This window comes from Vidua chalybeata, chromosome 10 (genome assembly GCF_026979565.1).
Source record: "Vidua chalybeata isolate OUT-0048 chromosome 10, bVidCha1 merged haplotype, whole genome shotgun sequence".
Taxonomy (NCBI): Eukaryota; Metazoa; Chordata; class Aves; order Passeriformes; family Viduidae; genus Vidua; species Vidua chalybeata.
The window spans coordinates 15,539,775-15,563,125 of NC_071539.1; the positions used below are offsets into that span (position 1 = coordinate 15,539,775).

General features: G+C 40.8%; 1 protein-coding gene across 3 annotated transcripts in view; it reads left to right on the forward strand.

The window, feature by feature from the left end:
* PID1 (phosphotyrosine interaction domain containing 1) overlaps positions 1–23,351 on the forward strand; it is an 85,190-nt gene that overhangs the window by 31,428 nt on the left and 30,411 nt on the right. For all 3 annotated transcript variants that reach the window (XM_053952341.1, XM_053952340.1, XM_053952343.1), the window contains exon 2: positions 2,278–2,424. In XM_053952341.1, the coding sequence (XP_053808316.1) occupies positions 2,290–2,424 (135 nt within the window). In that variant the 5' untranslated portion in view covers positions 2,278–2,289. The remainder of the gene's footprint in view (positions 1–2,277; positions 2,425–23,351) is intronic.

Below are 23,351 nucleotides of genomic sequence, written 5' to 3' on the forward strand. Positions count from 1 at the left end.
TTGATCCAAAATTGGCTCACTTGGAAAATAGTACAACTTAACCTTAATTTTCCATCTTTTTCCATCTTTCCATTTTTTCCATCTCTTCCTTCCTCTCCCATCCACTGCATGCACAAGACAGCAGCAGAAAGCCCTGGAGGTAGCATTTCCCCAGGCTTGAAAAGGGATTGTTTGCAGGGGAAATTGCTGTGACCTGAGCTCCAGCAGTCTTTGTCTTCTGCATTTTTTTCTCTTCCAGAAATACAACCTCAGCAGCAGGTTAGCAGACCTAGAGCCTATAGGTAGAAGCAAGTCAAGCTGTAGTAGACAGCAGTTAGTCAGTGGGACCAGCAAACCCAGCACTGCAGCTGGTAATCAATGACCAGCTCCTTCAAACACAGCATCTCAAACCTTCCACTTGCTTTGTACTCCCCATGGCTTTTTACCTGCTCTTCAGCCTTTGCTAACAGCTCCACTGGAGAGGCCTAGGAAACTCCAAACATAAGGCTGTTAATTGCAACCTAAAGGTAAAATGAAGTAGGTTTTCTCAGTCAGTTTAGTAATCCTGGCTGTCAAAGAGGTCTGTATCTTCAGAAGCATGTCAGAGAATATTCTTTATAATCCTCTTAAATGGAGTACTTTTTTGCAGGAGCTGTGTTTGGGGGAGTGAATGGGGTAACGTATAATATGAGCAGATGAAAAATAGTATGAGTAGAGCACTTCACTGGGATGAAACTTGAATGCTTGCACAAACACCACAGAGGTCCTAAAGTATTGCTGTTAACAGGCTGTAACTTCATGTGTGAAATAGGTAAGCAAGTACTGTTTTCACAGACTGTTAGTGTATATGCCTTGAACATATTTCTAAGAGTGTTTGAAGTGCTGTACTTCCAGTAGCATAACAATTATTAGACCTAAACACTGACAAATTAAGGACTGAACTATTACAAAAGTGTATCAACAGGCTTTCAGTTGGCACATGATAAAGTATTTATGATCTGGGAGCAAGTTTATTTGCAAAGGAATATTCACATCCACAAAAATCCATAGAAAAACAGCATAGTATCTAAATAGTTGATTTATCCCCTACATATAAATAAAATGTTGAATAGACACTCTCTTCATTTAAAGTACAGGACTGAACAACAAGGACTTGTGTTGATTTCTAGCTCCAACAGAGGCTTCTTGCATGATTCTGGGAACTCACCATCTCTTTTTCTGCAATCCAGACCCTGTAATACTTGTTTGCCTTGCAGAGGTAAAGTGGAGACTGAGAAAAGGGGCTGCAAAGCAAGTTAAGAATCTCCTATCAAAAGTCAGAACAAATGGTTTAGTTTTGATGAAAGTAATCTGGAGTTATTGCACCTAATAACTAGGTGCATCTAATAACTTCTGCTTGATAAGAGTCAACTTAGGAAGTTTTGATAAAGTCATATTTCACTAGACAGTGCTGTGGCATGTTACTACCTTGATTTGGTTCATATCTGCATTTTTTTCTCCTTTAGATAAGTAGTAGCATGTGAAAATGTTTAGTTTTTCAAATGAAGATCAGTTCAAAGAAACATCAAAATGTTAAAAAAAATTTTCTTGACTCCCCTGATTCCACAAAATTGATTTGGAAGTCTTTCAAGGATTGACTTTACTCACTCTAAGCAATTGCTGAGAAACTTTTAATTTGATGATTTTACTGCCCACTTGAATAGTTCTTCACCTAAGCCTGGGGAGTCTGTGTAAGAAAGTGACGAATTTTGAGCGACATCTATTCATTGGTACCAAGAGTGACATTTACATTGGGGGCTACAGGAAATATTGCTTACAAAGAAAGAGAATGTAAAATTCACATGACAAAGGCAAACCAGTGAGGGATTCAACTCAGTGGGAATGGTAACATCTACAAAGGTCAGTGGGATGAGATTTAAGTACAGAGGTAGGAGAACAAGTTCTTTTCATGGTCTTTGATCCCCTGTTCTTCCTCCCTGTGGACAGCAGAGGAACTGGGTCCATGACCAGCTTTATTATATACTTGCAAATGATCTGAGGTTGAATTTAGACCCTTTGTGGAACAACTGTGAATTGTAATGAATTCTTTCACTTTCCGTGTGCGTGTCTTTTTAAATTAAAAATAGTCTCCACATTGCTGATAGTAATGAATGCTCTTAAGTCATAGAACTAGTTGACTCCCCCCAGGAAAGCTTGCGAGGCATTGAACAGTGAGTGAAACATGCAGACACATCCAATTATTAACTCTCATTTTTCTGCACTAGAACTGGAGGTAATTTCTCTTCTTTTTCTGTTTAGCACTTTCAGACCATGTTAAAGACTAAGTTGAATGTCCTAACTCTTCGTAAAGAGCCTCTCCCGACAGTGATCTTCCATGAACCAGAAGCCATTGAGCTGTGCACCACAACTCCCCTCATGAAGACCCGGACTCACACTGGATGCAAGGTACTCAGAAGTATAAACTGAGGGAGTGAGGCCACTGTGGAGGTGTCCCATGTGATTGTGAGAACTCTAAAGAGCCCAAAGTAACCAACGCCGTTCTGGAAATTCCATTTTGATTCCAAAGTTTCGGAATCAAAAAAGTCATTGAGCATTTCTGACCAGAAATTTTGGGTTTCAGGAGGAAAATATTTGGGTTACATGTCATGATGCAAATTGTGGAGGATTTCTAATAGCGTGTGATGAACTGCTGGTTGTAAACACTGACATTATTTCTGAAGGGGCTAGTGCTGCAGCTTAAAACTCGAGGTTAGTTAGTTGGGGTTTTTTTCTTTGTTGGTTTGGGGATTTTAAAATTAAAAAAAGGAAAAAGGAGGGCAGGAGACTTAGTTCTTGATTTCATTAAGCAACAAGATCAATCTGCCCTGTTACATCAAAGCAGAGCTTCTGCAAAGGCTATTCCTCTTTTAAAAAGTTTAATGGCTTAAGAGCCTCAAGTGTATGCTTTTGTGGTAAGAAACCATATAAAAATAGGAAACAAATCTGCTCTGTTTGCATCTTTTCTTGGAGTCATTTTCCTTGATCACAGAGCTCGTCTGGCCTTGCAGAGCCATGGGCAGCCTAGCAGGCTGAGCTGGGTACCAGTCTGGCCTGTGCTGCCACTTGGGGCTTGGCGACCGATTCCCCTTCACCCAACCTGGCTGCCATTTGTAGGGAGTATCCACCTGCCTTCAAGAGTCTTAGTGAAAATGGAGAGAACTGGGCTTCAGACTTCCCTGCTCTGTAAAGTGTTAATTCCAGGAGAGCTGTTGCTGGATATGTGTGCTGGATGAGATCCAAAGTGCAATTAAATGTTCCCTGCCACAGTGTGTACACAAACATGTGTACACACTCTTCCTTGCTGGGGGATCAGATGTGAGTGGGGTGGGGTTGGAAGAAATTGCTTTCCCCTGCTTCTCTTGGCATACTGGACTTGGGCACCCCAGGCCTGGCACTTCCTCAGCAAAGTTTCTTCTTAGGAAGTGTCACTTCCCAAGTGTTTGACTCTTTGCCTGTCACAATAGCCAGGAACAGGACTCTGCTGCTGGGCATTGAAACAGACCTGCCCTGTGCTGATGCAGAGGAATGCAGGGGAAGCAAGCCTGATATGCTTTGTATGGTAGCTCACAGCATCTGCTCTTTCATGGTGGTGCTTTTGTCCTTTATGTTGACATCTAATGAATTTTTAGGGAATATTAGTATCATCAAAATGGTTCACAAAGTATCTGGCTTTCACCCCCAGTGAGAGAGGTCAGGCATAATAATGCTTTCTGAAATCAGTTTATCTTTGTGAATGTGTATAGAATTTAAATGAAGCTTTTTATTCAACTTAGAGTCCTTCAATTGGAAAGGAATTGCAGAGAGATGTTGAGCCCCTCAGTGAAGAGAATCTCATTCTATATTTAGATCTCTTTTATTTATTCATTTATTTTTCTTGCAGTATAGCATAGTAGTGCTGACTAGGGAACATCTACCACAACACTCCCAGTTTCCTTCTTGCATTATTTCTCCTTCTCCCCTTCCCCTATAGCTAGTTTACTTCCTGTCAGTGTTGGAGTTTTATGATGGTGGTTTTGGGGTAGCGGCCACGCTTTCCTCAGGTGATTCAGCTGTTGTGATTTTCAGTACCTGCCATGTGTATGTTGTTCCTGTGGCAAAGAAATCCTCTCCTGTTGATAACTGAAAGGCTTCAATTTCACACAGTCTCTGTGGTCACAACCTCTTTTTCTCCCTCTTTTTTCCTGACTAAATATGTTCTTCTTACCAACTGTTAATAGGTAACTAACTTCCCTGTCCTCTTCTCCAATTATTAGTTTTTTGCTGACTGATACAACAGTAGCATTGCCATAAAAAAGCTAGATTTTTTTAATATGATTTTTTGCTCTGGTGGGTGTGATCAATTCCTGTTATTCTGGGTGTAAGGCAGGAGATGCTGTGGTGTTGCTGCTACCACCACGCCTGTCTCGTTCTGAAACTTGGGCTTTTCAGGCAAGAGCACAGCATCCAGTTTCTACTTGCTTTCATGAGTCATGCTTTTTTGATCCTCAATGATTTTATTCCTCTTGACTGAAATCTCTCCAATTTTTCTATGTAATCCCATTAATGAGATAGCATCATTTGTCTGACAGAGGCTCCAGACATCTAATTGTATTGCACAGTTTTAACATAAGCCTCAGCTGGCACCATCTTGTTATGGGAACTTGACACATGCAATTGCTTTGCTGTTTAGAGGTCTGGGCATTGGTTTTCTGATGTGATTGCTCTTTTACTTGTCCTTTCATCACAAGGCAGTCTTTTCTTTTTGCTTTCATTTGCAGTTAGCTGCTGAATCTTGAAGAAAAAAACATTTTTTTTTTTTTGAGATCTAATCTCATTTAGTAATTCAATGGGGTGATTTTAAGAATAGCAGGGAAATGTCCAGTTTGAAGTAATCTAGGGGAGCCCCCATCAAATCTGGAAAGTTAAAACAGTTGAACAAATTCAGAGAGCTTTTCTTTCTTGTCTGGTTCCACATCTCATGCAACTTTGTTGCCATCGTGGTTTCTCAAATATAATTTTTTACTTATAACAGAAGACTTAAGACTCATTCCTTCTGTAACTGCATGTCTACACCTGCCTGCTTGGGTCTGATGTGCTTGTTGTCTTTCCCACCCTTCTAGTCTCATGGACATGGTTGCTCCAAGAAGGAGAAATGGATAGTGTTAGCATTGATGTGCAGCACAGGGCTTCAGGTGCACACATTTGGGAGCTTGTGGTGCTGGTTGCTCAGTCAGGTGGGTTGACTTGGAAGCTGTAGCTCCCAAAGGGCACCTTCTTTCTTCTTTGCCCAGCAGCCCTGTTTGCAAGTGGGGAGTGACAGCCCTGGGATCAGAGTGGTGCAGGCCCAAGCAGCAGACAGCCTAAACCAGAGCAGGATTTCTGGGTACAACAAAGTAGTCAGCCTCTGTGCTTTCTCCTGGGGTATCACTTGCTTTATTTGAACCATGGTGTACAGGTACTGGAGGGAGGTCTCTGGCCCGAGGAGCTGCAGCTTCTTGTCCTCCTTCAGCTGAGGATGCTAGGGCAGGGCACTGGGATGCAGTGCCCAGAGAGCTGCTGTTTCTCTGTGGGACACACAGCTGGGGACCTGTATGCACCCTGCCTCTTCCCTGCAACGGCTGTGGCATTTATGAATGCTGGATCACCAAGGGCTGCTCCAAAGAGTGAAAAAAACCAACTGGCTTATTGTATACCTGTAAATGGCAAGTCTCAGCTTAAGCTAAACCACCTTTTCCTGAAGAATGATAAAAAAGAGTGAGAATAAATATTTTGTTAGTAACTGGACCACACTTTCAGTCCCAGGTTCTGATTTGATTTTATTTTAGTAGAGCATGTTTTCCATTTGGGTATGAGTGTGATTTAGATGTGTGTATAGAAAAAAGCATCCATTCTTCTTTAGGTCCTAAGGGTTTCAATTACACGGTGCCTGTCCTGCTAGTAGGTATTTCATGTCAAATGGGCACTCCTGTGTTTCAGCTGGAGACCTGCTTGTTGTTTATCCCAGCACCAAGTGCCACTAGATGGAAATGCAAAATCTGGAGTATCTCCAGAAAATAAGTTACTCTCTACTCAGAAATGCCTGCTTTCTCCATGCCTCTTAACAGATTTTGTTTAAGTTCTGCATGGTTTGTTCTTTCTTAATGTCCTAATTGGCTTATATTGATTCTAATGTTTCTTGATTTCTGTCCCTTTGAGCCATGGTGGTGGCATGAAGGGAGCTGCCTAAATGACTTTCTCTCTCCTACTGTAGATTTTCCAGGCACTAGTGCAGTAATGCAAAAGGACAGAGGTTAAAAATGCTGTCTGCAATTTTTCAAGTGGTGTAGTAGGTTTAATTTTTTTTTTTCCTTTTTATTGGAAGACTCTTCAAAGTGAAGTCAGTGCTGAATAATCAGCACTGGGTCAGGCAATCTTATTCCTCCAGTTCCCATCAGTGGACAAGCTTTTCTCAGCAGCCTCAGAGGCTGAGAGGCACATAAACAGTGCAAATAGTTGTATTCTTAAGAGTATGCTTTAATGAAAAAATATTTTAGTGATATGGTACTTACAGGAATGATACTTGTTGTTTCCCTGTCTTAATGGATTGATTTGGGAAGCTTATTAATTCAGTCTTTGTGGAAGGTATGATGTGGAAATCTCTGTGATGGTGTATCTTAATTTAAGATGGATAAAGTCTTGTTTAACAATTTCTATAAATGGCATTTGTGGGGTAATAGTGTTTTAAAAATCAAGTCTTGCACATACTGATAGGGATTTAAAAGTAGACAAGAAGTAAAATTAATAAATAGAGTTTGGTCTTTCAGAATAGCTTAATAGCTTCACTCCCAAAGCAAAAAGGAAATGTTTCTTGTACTAAGCTGGCTGCAGGCTGGTGATGACAGTGGGGCCAAGGCCACAGCTGGGCTTCTGTGGCACCAGTGTAGCTGGACACCAAGCTTGACTGGTGTAACTCTGGGGCACACCTGATGCTGCTACATGTTTGTCAACCTATGAACTGGATTTGGGGGTTTCTGGGACAGCTGGGCAGTGCCTGAGACACCCTGACCTGTGCCTGCCCTCCAGCAGCAGCTCTGGCCCCTTCAGCAAAGCCACAGCCTGTTGCCCTTGTTCCTGCTCTTCTCCCGGCTTTGCTGGCTGCTGCCAACAGTTTTCATTTTCCCTTTGTCTCTCTTTATCCCATTTTTCTTCTTTTCTCAAAAGTAGCTTTCACCATTAGAGACAATTCCATCACCTGTGGGCCCTACTAATGAATCTCCATGCACATGAAATTGTCTCATGTGCTTTGAGCAACATGATGTACAGCAGTGCAGCAGAGACTGGAAATTTGGTCTGCAAGGGCTAAATGGACAAATGGGGATACAATTCAGCATCATAAAGTCACCCTAGGACATAGGGGAAAGCTCATACTAGGCTTGTAAGATGAATGCAGAGTAAGATTGATTGTGATTTAATTGTGATCTTTAGAATTAGTGTTTCTCATTGGGATACATATTAAAAAAGACCTGAAACATTGTCTTAAAATTGCCCTCCTCAGACTGATTCTAATGCCTTGTGTAAGGCAGTAATTTAGGAATAACGTCTCTCAGATATTACTGCCTATCTTTGGTTTTCTGCTTTGTTAATTTTGATTGCAAAGGCCTTGCAGCAGGACTGTCTCTTACCACATGCTTGCAAAATATCCCATTTCTACTCTACCCTACATGCCTCTATAGCAAATTTAGTAATGCTGTGTTGTTGCTTTTATTGGTCATCACATTTTTAAAACTTACAATGTTGTTATTTTTTCCCTGTAGACCAGACTTTCCCAAGCTGTTTTCTTTCCCAAGCATTTCTGGCCTATGCAAGCTCTTCCACTGGTCTCCCATCCTAATCAGCTCAGCCTGCGGTGGCCAAGTCTGTTACTGCTCGAGCATTCAGGGGTGCAGCATCTGCTGGGCCTGGAGGCCCTTCAGCATCCAGAAAATGTTTAAATTGGTGAGCCATCCGCCCAGTTTCAAATAGCCTATACAGCATGCTTTTGGTGGTGGCAATTTCAGCCTCATTCCTCTTCCCCTTCGTTGGTCCCCAGTGCCTAAGTTTTAGCTCTGGGTCACTGAAGCGTGGGCGAATGGCTTCCCTCTGCTGCCCTGTAATTGTGTTACTGTTATGGGTTGATTTTGTGTCTTCCTACTGCAACAGACAAAACGCAGCAAGAACACTGTCCCTCGTGTCAGTACCCAGAGACCAAGGTACCCTTTACTGGTTTTATGTCCTGTTGACTCAAATTGGCTGAAAATGCATCCATAGTCTCTCTGGGATGGTAAAATCCAGATGACATAAATGGGTAGCTAAAAATCTTGTGTTTTACTTAAATTTCCACAAATAATTTAAAAAGCCTACTCCTGTTGAACGTTTATTGCTCTTTTGGCTACTGAAACCATAGCTTTTTGGAAGCTGCACATATTCTTGAAACCACCTCACTTTATACTTATAAAACTTAATAAAAGTGCTCTCTTTGCATCTAAAGAATGGTCAAGGATGATTATTTTGAGTAAAGTTGTAAATTTAAGTCCCACTAGCCTGGTCTTCATTACCATTTTGTAGGCCTGTAATATTAAGATGACCATTAACTTCAATAAAGAAACAAATTAAACAAGTGAGAAGCTAATTGTACCATCACTCCCCAGCCTGCTGTTTTCCATCATCTTTCATCTGAGTCAGAAGCACAGAGGGGTTTTTTTCTTGCTTTATTAAAGGCCTTCTACTGTTTTCCTTAAGCATTACTTATTTTGCATTGTGAACTGAGAGACTGTTTTTCTGCTTCTTTCTCCCTTCATAAAATGAACCAAAAGGACACACGTGACTTTTTGCATAGGGCAAAACTTAGTAGCTTCACTATATTTAGCTATAGATACAGTGCTGGTTGGTGAGTGATTCAGAGTCTCTAATGATGTGTTTTCCAAAGGTGAAGTGCATCGAATAAACTAATAACCCAACAAGTATGCTATATAAAGATGGAGTACATTTTTAATTTTTTTTTTGTTTAGTGTTATAGAAATAAAGGGGAAAAACAAAAGATGAATCCTGAAGTTGTGGAAGAGTAAACTGCTTGCAGAAACCTTGAAACATGACTTTCTTGGCTGAATCTTGTTCTAACATTGAAAATGGAGAGTTGCATGTGCTCATTTGTGTTTCAAAACATGCCTATATGGCAAGGTCCTGCCTTGTAGCTGTGAAGCTGCTGAGTTTCGCTGTGGGCTCTGCTGTGAGCAAGGTGGGATGAGCTGTGCAGGATGGCAGCAGCCCTCAGGCAGCACTCACTGCAGGGTGTTTGACACTGGCTGCTCTCAGCTTAGGAAAGAGTCTCTCTTGCATATGATTTTTTTAATTACATGCATGGAAAACCCATTTATGTCAGTGGGAATTTATACTTTAAATGAGTGCAGAGGACCTAATAGAAACATGAAGGGTAAATGCAAGTGCAGAAGGTTGTTAAAGCATCGTAATGCTTCATTTCCTGATGTCCAGGAGTCTTAGGTGGAGAATATAAATTGGGTAAAGCAATTGAATTATCTTTAACTGAGCCTGCTTTAAATAGTATCTTCTGCAGTGTTCAATTTTGCAGTGTTGGATCTATTTTGGCATAACTTTATTTGCTTAGTGCTAAAGAGGCATTGTAAGAATAATGTATACTGAGAGCGGTGGAAGTTATGTCCTGTCAGATATGTTGGTGGTATTTGTTTTTTCCTTAGCATTTGCACTGGTGACATTTTTCAAGCCATGGTTCAAGTAAAGAGCATCTTGTTATTGAGGAAGTTCTTACATCCCATCTAAAAATGGTCATATACTGCAGTCAGCTTCACATTTCTGCTTTAACTACTTTCATAGAAGAAAGTATGTGTCTGTTTTCTGTGTATGGTGGAGCAACCTTGCTCTGAATATATGTATATTAATTAATGGAAATCAGTTTTGCCTATTTACGTTTCCTTTTGGGTTTTCACTGAGAATGTGTGTCTCAAATTGTTTAAAGAGCTCCATGAAAAGAATAAGACCATCACCTTGGGAGGAGAGCACTGGTGACAGGGAGGATTTCTGGGAGCTGCCCTGCATGTTTCTGGCCAGCAAAGGGCTGGAAATACCCTGGGTGCAGAGCCTTCTTCCTGTGGTTCCCCTTGGGTTTGCTTCCCGAGGGAGGGAGCTCAAGGCTGGGCATGTTGTCAGGAAGATCAGGCACGAGTTGAGTTTCATAGAGATGTGTGAAAATATGCTGCAAATAGCTGTGTGTGTGTGCACACTCCCAGGAGGACTAGAGGACTGTGGTCCCTACTCACTGGGCTGCATGGGAAGGCTTCCAGTTGCTGTGGACCCTGCAGACAGACCAGGCACCTGGGAAGAGAGGTCCCCCTGCCCCAGTGCTGCCAGTTTGTGTTGAGGAGGTCTCCTCAGTTCCTCAGAGCAAGGCTCAGGGTCCCAGGCTTTGTCTGTGGACAGACCTGTTCCCAGCACTGCTTTGTCTTACATGAATAAATAAGAGCAGAAAGGTTGCACCAGGTAAGCCAGACTTTGCTCAGATACGTGCGTGTCTGAGCCTATTTTCTTTGTCAGTAGACTGTAGAAAATAACCCTTAAACAATAAAATCCCCTTGAAAATGCAAGGGTATAAAAACTCACAGCATCCATTGGTGTTTTGTGCTTTGCTCCTCCCCTTGGTGCATGTATTTCATCATTTGCACAACAATTGTGTACATTGCATTTCTTCTTACTGTAATAAGAAGAATGCTGCAGTTCTGCCCTTGTAGTAGATGCACTGGGTTCCGGTGAAGAAAGTGGGTGACAATGCATGATATGGAGCCTGGGAAAATGTTTTTAACCTAAACAGAAATCCCTTTGGTTGGAATCTAGCACTTCCTTTGGCTTCAGAACTTTTACATTATTAGTTGCCTTTGAATCAACAAAAGCTTGAATGTGAAGTCATCGGTCTTTGATTTTGTTAGCAAATAGTATTTATAAGAAGAAGTCATCTCAATCAACCTTTTAGTGTAAAACAAGGCACTAAACAGTTTATATTTCATTCAGTTATGGAGAGATAGTGATTGGCATTCAAAGAGCACTGTGTAAAATGCCAGCATACGGGAATTAAAAATGCTCTCTGTGACTTGGTTAAAAACAAGCAATGTCTGTTCCTGAATTTCCACCCTTGCTTGTAAAAGCAAAGGGAAGCTTGTGAGGTACTGAGGAGGCCAGGCAGTGTGTGCAGGTGAATGCTCAGTCACTCTTCACTGAGGGTCATTCGTACTTCTGAACCAGAAAGATCCCCAAGCCCCTTCTAAAACAGCTTTGTTGTCCCCTGCTGTTCAGCTGCTGTTCTCTGCCAGCAGCCCTGTTTGCAGAGGTCAGATCAGCTCACCAGAGCTTGAGGGAAAGCTGTGTGGGCACACTGCACTGTGGATAAAATACACAAGGGGAAAACTAGAAAAGATGATGAGAATTAAAATGCATACTTCTATTAAGTAGTAATGCATTGAATGAAGGTACTAAAAGCAATATATACTAATGGAATTCTTTTGATGCACAAAGCTCCACAGAATACTTCTGTATCTTGAAACACAAATGTAAGTTGTTTTGTGAGTTTTAGAAATACCACTTTTCAGGGTACTTGGAGCTGTTGTTTAATTATAGCTGTCTTTTTAGGAGATAACGTACCAAAATAGTTTTCACTGAAAGAATATTTAAATTTCAAAACCAATTTAATCTCTCTACAGTGGGAAATATTTAAATTTTGAAATTCTAAATTTACAGAATACCTTAGAAGATAATCTTCAATTATACATATATGCAATGTCATATAGCTTATGCCAGTAATTTCCAGCTTTTGCAGCCTGGCACAAAGCCAGGATACCAGTGTGAAGCACAGTGGCAGTTGCAAGGTCCTAGATAGCTACAGATGTGTCAGGGTATTTATTTTTTATGAAAATATTGTGCTCATTGCAATTGTTCAGACAAAGCCTTCTGGTCATAGGAGCTAATTGCTTCCATAATAATTAAAGTTCAAGTATCTAAGACCTAATAGCTTTAGACAAATAAAAATTAAAATGAGATTGAAATTTATTATGTTGGCTAGGCTGAGCAGATGCTGCAGTCACTGTCAATTGTTTTGTTCTAGTGTGTCCTTGAGAAATGTTTCTGTCTTTGTGTGGCTGTTGCAAGGTAAGGATGGAGCTGTGGGCTGTGTTGCTGGAGAACACAGGAAGGTGCTGCTTCTCCGTGGCCCTCGGGGCATTAGGGACCCTGCTGTGAGCTGGCTCTCAGGAGGAGGAGGAGGCAGCCTTCCTTCATAGCACGTGAAGTTACTCTTCAACAGAATAAAAAAAAATTCTGGTTCTGCGGTTGTTGCTCCCTCGTATTGCTGCAATGCCCCCCTCCCCCCCACCACTCACCAGCATGAAATGTGCTGGGAGAGGTGTTGGCAGATCTTTTCAGATGTGCTTTTTCACAACAAAGGCATGTGTGCTTATTCTGTGAAGGTATTCTGTGTGGCTCTTCCCCTGAAGCCATGGATATTGTTTCTTTGATTTCCATTAGAATACTGCAAAATTTGCATTTGGCACTGGGTACCCACTGCTCAGCCTAGTTTGAGCCAACATGAGCCTTCTTGGGAATTTGTAATCTCTGGTTACAGCTTTACTGTGCCCAAACCCAGCAGTTCTTATTTTGGGGCCAGTCCTGTGGGCTGAAAGCTTGCCACTGGAGCAAATGACACTGGCAAGCAAGCAGCTGAAATTGGATTACAGATCCATTCTCCTGCAGATGGGGTACCAGTGGCCATGGCTGTGGTGCACGGGCTGCCAGAATGTAGATTAATGTTGCAATCCGAAATGCTTTGTCATCAGAGAAAGGAGGGTCCTTTGTGCCACCTCTGTTTCTGTTAGTTCCAGAAGTAATCCTGTTCTCCTTGTACTATTGCAATATATTCTGCAATGCAGTGTGATGCATAAATATATTAGCTCAGAAGAGAAAGAAATTTTTCCATTCCAGGATTTGGATGTCAGTGTCTGAGACGAATAACTTCTTGTATTTATTTCATTAAAAGATTATTTTCTGTGCATAGTTAATTAAAAGTTCACAGCAATAACCATCACAATGCTTCTGGGCAAGTTGAAGACCTAATGCCTGCTATCTATTGCTGATCAATAACCTTTACTGTAAACTACTGTGAATATTTGACTTGATGCTGGTGGTAATTCAGTAAGCTTTCTTCTCTGGGACTCTAGGTTGTACAGGCATAACAGGTGCAACACAAGTACGAGGGAGCTTTGTTATTTTTTTCTCTAAGAAAGGAGACAGATCAAGTTTAAAATTTACAGTATGGTTTGGAAAATGAGTAAGTACTTCTAAGTTAAGAACTTCCCTTGAAAGCAAATAACCCAGGAATCTCTGATATTCACCTATAGTCATTTCACAGCAAGATCCTATTAAATTATACATATTGCCACAGAAGTAAAATACTGAATTTCACAGCAATGTGAATTTGGAATTGAGATTATCAGGTTTTATCAGTGAATGAAAAGCTAATGTTGAATTGGTAGTACCCTGTTAACTTGGATGAAACAAAATACCCACTGAGGCTGTGGTCCATCCCTTTTGGAAGCTGATGGTTTTTTGCCTGGTAGATATTGGGGTTGTTTCCTGAGTGCTAGAGCATAGCACACTGAGGAAAAACAGTTACTGAATTAATCAGCTAGGGGATGATGACATGATATTTTGATTAAAGTGCTCTCAAGGCTTAAATGGCATGGCAGTGACCTGCACTTTATAATCCCAAACTTGAGATGTAGATAACTTTATATTTAATAGATGTCCATACACAAACATTTAAAGTAGAAGGAAACTAACTTAAATGAGCAAATTTTGGAAGATGAACAAGTTGAATGAGTACTTTCTAAAGTTCTCTGAAGATTCATTGAACTGTTTGCTGAGAAAGATTTGTCGATGAGTAGTTATTTGATGGAATTTTTTTCATTCTTAGGCACTTGTTTTATTTCAGTGTTTGTTGTGGGTCCCCCCATCCCCCAATTTATTTTTCAAATGGGTGGAAAGCAAGCTTCAATTCAGAAAGAGATTTAAATTAATATCTCCAAAATTAGAGAACAATCTTCCTAAAGACAGTCGAGTAGTAAACTGGGAGAGATAAGGAAAATAGAAAACAGAATAAGATAATATACGTGTGTTATGATTATTTTGAGACTATCATTGAAGTGGATTCTGAGTGTTCTCTGGAACAGGATGAACAGAAAACCAAACTGGTTTTAGTTCTTTATGAAAGCTGCTTTTTTGACTGAATTATCTGTAGGCTGGGAGTAATTCCCCTGTGCTGATGTCTGACTCATTCTTACAAATAGTGCAATAATACACTTCAGCTTTGTCAGCTGTTTGTAACCACAGTGGCCAGAATCCCCATGGGAATTATCATTAATGGGCTGCAGTTTTTGGGTTGGATTTGCTATAGTATAAATTGGCATACTTCCTTTGACTGAACTGCCATGCTAAGTTATATTATTTAAGAACCTGGTGTTCTAGTTTGACATGTGGCTTGGAGTTCCTATTGATTGAAAGCAGTCTGTTAATAAAATCAAAGTAATTGAATACAGCCTATGGGAACCAGTGCTGTTTGTCATTTGTTATGAGGCAGAAACATTAAAAATATGAAGTAATTCTTGAAATTATTTTTATGAAACAGCGTAATAGTGATTTAAAGAAAGGTGTTTTCACCCCAGAGCTTTGCCTTGAGTTGCATTTGCAGGCCTTCATACTAGGCCAAATAAATTGTATCACTCTGCATTCCCAAATGGAAGAAATTATATACATCTAAGAAATATATTTTATTTGTAATTTAAGTTTGGAACCATTTATAGCATTTTCTTATAGTGAGGATAAACTGAATGACTTTAATTACCAGTGACTTACTGATGGACTGCTGTAAGGTTTTTGTTCTGCATGACTTATCTGTACATAAGGTTTTATTCACTGTTATCAGTTTTATGCAGACAGCATGTGTCCCAAAGCAAGGGACTAGCTTGGCTGTTGCTGTAGCAGTGCCCTGAAGGGGTTTAACGTGGGCTGTTGGCTGGAGTGGGGCACATCTCTGGAGTCAGCCCCGTGCTGTGGTGCCTGTGCATGTCTGTGCATCCCAGCTCCCAGCCCTGCCACCAGGGCCCTGAATGGCACCCAGCAGCCACTGAGCATTATTTGGCAGGGTGATGCCTCTCGTGGAGCTTCTTTGAATGGTTGCAGCCCCCAAGGAACTTGCTGGCCTGCCTGCCCAGCCCTGGCTCCCTGGGCACGGCTGCTGCTGCCTCCTGCTGCTGTGGTGCTCCACTGAATGCTCGTGGGCACGTTTACCTAAGGTGCAAATGTGGCCTTTTAAAGATTGTTTTGTTTGTGGGTCACTAAATAAAAGATGGACAGGAGGACACATGGTGAGTTTTCTGTGTCCTGGTTCTGCTCAGCAGCTGCAGTTGTGTCAGCTTTTCAGGTTCTGTGTGTACTGTCATAAGCAAGTGAGCCTGGGTTAAATAGGTAAGTAAATAAATAAATTGGAATTGATCAGGCCACAGATTTGGAATATCCGTGTTACCTCCCTGGGGTGCTGACTACACCTGTTGGTCACAGGGCTGCCCCAGGCCCAGCATGGCTGTCACCTCCCAGAGCCATTCCCTGGGCTCTGGTTCAGGGCTGTAGTGAGGTATCTGCTGTTCCTTGGTGGCTGCTGGCCATTTTCAGAGTAGGGGTGGTTTTTGTGTGTCTTCTGCCTTCAGGTGACTCCATCCTTTAGGGCTGCCATCTGGGTACAGAGAGGAGAGTGAGGACATGTCTGGCTTTGTCCTGGGCCTCGAGGGCCCTTCCTGGCCACTGCTCTGGGACTCAGGGTTCTGACCCTGGCCCTGGCAGTGCCCCCAGCCAGGGGCCAGGGCCACTATGGGAGGAGTGCCAAGGTTCCTGTGTGTGCTCCCAGGTGTCTCACTGTCCCTGAAATGGGCAGCTGCCTGTGCCTGCAGGCAATGGGGTGAACACCTGCAGCTTTTTGAGCATTTGTCATGTTGATAACCTAAGCCAACAGGAATAAGCCCTTCCTACATCCAAAGAGAAACAAAAGAAAGCAAAAGCTCTCTGGTGTGGCTTTGGGTGGAGGGTTGGCCATCCCAGCCATCCCACTCCTTAGATCCCCCTTCCTGTCCTTTTTAAGGACACTTGCATGTGGCAATAGGTCTGAAATCAGACATCGGTAACTTGTGGCCCTTTGAAATATTCTCAACAAGAGTTTATGCAGTGGGAATTAAATTCCTATTGTTTTGGACAAAAGGGTTGCAATTTGAGTCCTTCACTGTGGCACTAGAGGACTCTCAGGGAGTCTAGTGTGCAACCAGAGATGTTCAGGTAATTTATCCCCTGGACTTGGTAGCATGAGCCTTGTGAACTATCAAGAGGCACTCTTGCTGTCTCTTTGGATTTGTTAGCGTGCCCTCATTTTGCAGTGAGTCCTCATGTGCTGCCTGTGGCTCAGCTGCCTGATGGGGCATGGTGAAGAGCCAGGAGAGAAGAGCAGGCTTGGGATGGTCAAGAGCCCTGCTTGATGATTGCACTGCCAGGAAAATGGCCAAACGAGGGGCATCTTTCAATTAAATGTGATATTATTGCAACATATTTCATAGGATTATTTTTGTTCAGGTAGCTCCTCAGTAAGGTAGTGAATTTTATTTTGAAGTGAGACAGAGACAATGGTTACAGAGATCTTTGCATAATTTTTCCCCCTCTTTGAATTAGATTGCATTTTTGTTCTCTGCTGGCTATTACTTTCATGTCAGTATAAGTACAAGAGGTTATAGAAGTTCATGATGTTTCTCACATTGTAGCAGCTTTCTGCATACCAACCCCTTTGCCCTTTCGACTACATGAAAAACTATAAAAGTGTCAAGCAGGAAGGTTTAAATAAGTGCTGTTAAGGTCCCAGACATCATTCCAGAGCTTCGATTTCTTAAGAGCTGTCTGAGCTTTACTTTACGTGCAGCCACGCAGCCATGCCGACTAAAATTCTGCTAATTATTTTGGAGACATTTTTGTATGATGTGTCTTGAGAAAAGAGTCTGAGCATCTGTGAAACAGATGAAGTGAAAATTCCTCTGGTGTCTATCAGCAAACATAAGCAGGTGAAGCATTTCCAAGTTTCTGCAGCTGAGGGAGGGGCTCCAGAAAAGATGGTTGTTTGCAGCACAGAGAGGAAATGAAATTAAAAAGAATTACTTATGTATCTTCATTTGATGCTGCCTTGTCAGATAAGGCCAGTTCAGGAACAGCAGCTTTCTGCTTCATTTCAAGGGCCATTGTAAATTGATTGTCAGGTTTTTCTAGGAAATGAACAGGGTGCTGCAGACTCTAAGATGAAAATTGCTAAATCTAGAATTGAGCACTGCAAATAGGGCTCATTTTTCAGTTTGAAAGGTGTTAAAAAGTTTACACTTATTGCATGTGCAAGGTTAATCAAGGCAATTTTTGAAATACATTGCTGTATCGATCTCCTAATGGAAAATTCCTGAAAATCAAATGGTTTGTATGTTTTAAGGCAAACCCAGGAATTTAGAAATAAAAAAAAATATGCCGTTGGTGCCCACTAAAGGAAATGTGTGTGGTAAGAAGCTGTTTTTGCTGCCCAGGATGAAAGGCCAGCTGGCATCAATTAGCACTTTATGCACATGCACTTTTATAGAAATAATTTTTACTGAGCAGATTTCAAGGCCTTTCAGTGCCACTTAGTTAAGCCTCCTAACAATCCTGGCCAGAGCTGCCCCATTATACACATGGGCAGACTGGAAACTGGGGAGGTTTAAGTGACTAATCTGTAGCTGCAGAGTGAATGAGTTCTGTCTCATTTTATCTGTCTTTGCAAAGCAGCACTACCTTTTCTCAGAAGGGAACCCAAAAAACAACATACAAGTTACAGCAATGGTTATGTGGTGTGTTTTAGAATATCCTTTATAAGGCACTGCCTTTAAACAGTGTATAGGATAGAAATACAATTTGTTAATTACATGAAGGACAACTACAAAGGATTAAGTCATTTGTACAATAATTGACTTCTCTGCTTCAAGTTTATTGTTTGTTTTTGTAAAACTGCATAGACAAAGAATGACATTTCCCAGTACATGAGAGAAAGCCTTGCTGTCTTTTCAAGAAAGAAGGACTAGTTTTTTTTAAAAAAATAAATGCTTTCTTCTTCTAAGAGCATGACTGTGCAAAAATGCAGGCGTGCTGAATTTGACCCAGGGTGTGAAATGAGCAAATGTCCTTCACTACTTTATCTGAAGTTTGCATCCACTTAAAACAAGCTGCTGCCTGTTTTCCACTGTAGTCTTTAAAGGCCAAGAAAATGCAATTAAAACATGCAAATATGTGGTTAACCCAATAGTTCTTGGTGGCATGATTGGAGGCTTGGATGAGAGCTTGGTACTTTTCTTTATGATTATTGTGCATGGATTGTTGGTCCCTGTCACATGTGGGGTGGGGAGGAAATGTGAACTACAGGCTGTAGGTGAGAGGAAGGTCTCATGAATGTCATCCCTAAAGCACTGGGTCTTTTTCTATGAGATTGCAGGGTGATGAGGAGTTTACTTTTTTTTTTTCCTTCCCCTTACCCCAGGATGGTTGTTAAAAGGGAAGCAGGTATAAATAGAAAAAAAACCTGCCTAGTTCCCTAATATCTCATGCTGCTGTGGAAATCAGACAGTAAATAGACAAATTATCCTGTAGTCATGCCTGACTGTAGCCTCAAGATATGAAATGTTTCTTTATTTCCAGCTGACAGGAGGTATAAATGAGGATCATCACTGTGAATGAGCCGGAGATGCCCTGTGGTTTAGCCCTGCATTTGGTTAAGCTGGTGTGTTGGTTCACATCTCAGGGCTCTATCTTTTCAATTAATTCTTCCAGAGCTGATGAGCTGAATTACGTGAAATGTATTAGGGGGCATGTGCCAGGTGATGGTGAAAGTGCTGCCTGATCATACAGATATGAAAAGATATTTTTAATAGAGTGCTGAATATTCATAGGCAAATTCCCTATTCATTTTAGAGCAGTATAACAGCACAGCAACTGCACTAAACATACAGGATTGCTCTGATATCCCCCACTGCAATATAAAGCACAGTTGTAAGTTCCTCCAACATGAGAGGAGTGTTGCATATAAAGCCAACTACATTTTGTGTAATATAGGAAACATATTGTTCATATTCTACCAAGTGAAATCTGTTTTGGATTTCTTTTGCTCAGGGTCCACATCATATAAATGATTGTGGCCTTTGTTGTATAGCAAAAAGCAAGCCATGGTCTTTTCATGTCTGGAACAGTTTGACATAATCAAAATGTATATAAGATATTTAAGATACTTGTTCAGCATATAAAAAAAAAAGCTATGGCTCAGGCTGCTATTCCCAGCTGTAAAATTCAGAGATCTTAGTAGAAAATGAAACCCCCCAAACCAGCACACATTCCTCACAGTTAATATATATTAACTTTATCCAGTGTTTCATTCTCTCCCTTCTAAACATAAAAGAAAGGTAAGATAGCATTGGCCACTGTTCTGATCTTCATATATAGATGGATATTGGTGAATAATGCCTATATCCTTGGCTTTCCCTTGAGTCCAGTTACCTTGCACACCCATCAGTAGTTTGGGCAGGAGATGGGTATGAGGGTGGTTGAAGGTTTCAGTGTTGAAAGTGTGTCTCTGAAAATCTTCTGTGCCTCTTAATGATTAGATTTGGATTGAGGACACAGGCCCTGGCCATCTCTGAATTATTTTGTAGAGACTGTACAAAAAGCTAGGAGAGTGATTATGCCTGGCTGTAGTGGATAGATAGCAGAACATGCTGGCATTGATACCACAAATAATGGTTTCCTTGTGGTGAGAAATGAAGTTAATTCATTTTACCAAAGTTTTAGTGAATCAGAATGGATTTACCTGGTAACATGTAGGAGTGACAGAAGTGGACACTGTCCATCCCTCCCATCCCCTTTTTTTTTTTTTTTTTTTTTTTTGTAAGACAGACCACATTATATTTACCCTTACCTACATTTAAGCACAAAGTTTAATCAGGTTTCATGTTTTTTATGGGGGTCAGATATAAATGTGAAAGTATGCACACAAGAACAAGTCCAATTTACTAAGTGATATTTTTAGTATCCTTCAAGACAACTAAAATAGGATCCTATCTCAAAGCAAATCAAAGTGTTTTTGCAGGGATATGAGCAATATGGAATGCAAGTAGCATTGGCTAGAAATGTTACTTGCAAGTTCTTTAACAAGTTCTCTAAAAGATTGGCTCAAACAAACAATTTTCCAAATTATTTTAAAAAAACTCAAAATAAATTCCAAACCTTTATAAGGATTTTTTTAAAGCCCACAGAATTAATATTATCTTGGGGCCCTTTTGTTCCTCTTCAGAGTACTATGAAGAAAATCCATTGTTGCCTTTATTTTTCTGTCAATTACTTTAGATTGAACAGAGATTGATTGCTCCTCTGTAATATTCTGCACTAGCAGTGGTGGAGAGTATGAAGCAATCAGTTTAGTCCTGGTCTTGGTTGTCAATGAATGTAGATTATATTAAGTCAATATATTTATATTTTTTCCTGTTCATACAGTTGGTTCCCCTGCTCTCTCATTGTCTGAAAGCTGCTTTTTTAACCATAGTTTTAGATACGATTTTTAGTCCTATTTGAAGTTCATAATGACAATTCCTTTGATATTGATAGCAGTTGGATTTGGCTGAAGGGTGCTATTGCATATTATGACTCTTGTTTGCTTTTTTCCCCTTTTTATCCTTTAAATAGCATACCTTTGAATAGCAGATTGCTGACCTCTGCATTTTTTTTTAATACTAAAATAAACAAACATAAATAGTTCATTAAAGCTGTTAAAAGAAGAAGCTGCAGAGCAAAGAAAGGCAGTTTAACAATTCACTATGATTAGATGCTTCTTGTGGAACTTACTTGATTATTTTTTGATATTTGTGTGTGCAGAGAGGCTCAACAGGCACTGTAGTGGTTGTTTACTGGTGGAAATACTCCCTTACAATCACAGCTGGGGTAACTGCATATACAGGCAGAGCCAATTGATGTTTGTGTATTGCATGTCCTGAGTAGGCTGTGGAACAGAAGTTATAAAAATGCTCCTAGGCGTTCCTTTCCAATGGCTTTTCTCACTCAGAGGAAATGTTTTTGTTCTTCTATTATATATTTTTATACTTACTTGCTTCTTGGCACTCAGTTCCCCATAAAATCAACATCTATGTTTAAAAATATTTTTTTGAGAGGTTGTCATAAAATGCATATGGATGGTATTAATTTAAAATTACATGTTCCAAAAGATCCCACAGAGGTGAATTAGTTTGAGAAATAGTCTATCTCCATACAATGGAACATATGTTTACTTCAAGAATGTTGCTAACTCTGGGGATATTACCGGTGAGAGAGGCAGCAAAAGTGGATCATTCACATGTTTGGAGGAGTGCTTTGGGTTTTTTGTAAGCTTGTGGTTTGTGTTTGAGATACATGGAGAAGTACAAGCATTTTGGCTAGTCCAGGCTTGCCTCCCCATTACTTGTGTGAGCTGAGCTATTTGTGTCTCATCTGCACTTGGCTTACATGGGGTAAAACAAATGGACCTTGATCATCATGTTTTTCTCTATTTGACCTCCAGCAGCAGATGCCTTGAAGAAGGAGAAACTGAAAAGTAGACAAAAAGACATTTGCACCTGGCTGATTGCTTGGTGCCTAAGGGGTGTGGGATAAATCCTGATCTCAGCTGGTGATCATCTTATGAATCCTCTTATCCTTCAAGCATGAGATTTGATTACCTCAGGTCTTTCTGTTCATGCTCACATAGCTGTAAATATAACACCTGCTGTGTTACCTAACTTTGTAAAATTGCCTATTTTATAACCCTTTGACCAAGGAAGTACACTTGGCTAAAACAGGGAGCCTCTTTGTCTCAGCCCATAACGTCAAGCCAGACAAAGTAAAAGTGATTTTTCCTGCTGTGACCTCTGCAAAAGCTCAGAGACTACATCTGCTATGCACTCTTCCTGAGGCAGAGGTGTTCTGCTCTGCCTGTGCTGTTCCCAGTATAGTATATGATGCATACATGGCAATAAAAATATATTCAAAGTTAAACAGACCAAAATGACTGCAGCTTCTGGTGATCTTGTAAATTGTTCAGTTGCGCAGTCTGGAGGGTGAGTCTGAATGAGAGATGCACTCAAATCAGCACTGAGATATTTCAAATACCTCAGAATCCTCTGTGATTAGCAGATGGATAGGAAGGATACTCTTGACCATAGGAAATACCTCCTTGTTCTTACTGAGGGCTTAGATTATGGGTTACAAAATAAACTTTAAATCCTGTGCATTTAAAACCTGATTCTCTGTGTCTCTCCTTGAATGTAATACCTACGGAAAATGTCATGTGAACTGCAAGGGCAGTTACAAAGTCTTGCTTGCAGAAGGGATTATTGTAAATTATTGATAAATGACTACAGGCATATAGGCTATAGACACAGCAATCTTTACTGCTAGTCCTGAAATACAGCAGCACAGTTCAATTGTATTGTGCAGTAAATTTATGCAAATTAATTGTCTTTCATACTGATGAAAGCTGTTTTCACTCTGGGCAGGATGATGTGACTCTGACGTCTCATCCTGTTTTTTCCTCCCCTTTTCCCTCCACCTTGATCTCTGGGAGCACACTCGCATTGTTTTGTTTTTTTTTTTTTTTTTTTTTTGTTTTTCCCCTCCAGTCCCTCTCTGTATTCCAGACAAGGAACCTGTTTTTAATTTTCATGTGTCATGTCTGTCTCATAAAACACACACACTGGATCATATGACTGTTGTGCAATATTTGAGAGCTGTTGAAATGAATATCACATAGAAGGCCTTGTAAAGTCATCTTGAAATAAACTGTACCAAGTTTCAATTTTGAAAGGGACAATAATTCCATGCAGATGGGAGAAGTAAAGATACACTGACCATGAATAACAAGTACATTTAAAATCAGTCCTTGTAGCTTTCACCCCAGTCACTGTCACATGGACAAGTGTGTTAGGAGGTGCTGTCTCAGCCCCTCGAAGGGAACGTGGTGGGGTGGTTCTGCTCTGCTGTGGGCTGCATTCAGCATTGTGGTGGCCCCTGTGATGTGCATGGGAGAGATTGGCCAATCCAGCACTGACCCAAAGCATCATCTTTGGATCACAGGCAGGGTCGAATTATGAAACAGCTACAAATAAGTTGTGTTGTTCTGCCCTGTCTTAAGGCTCTGTATGAGTAAT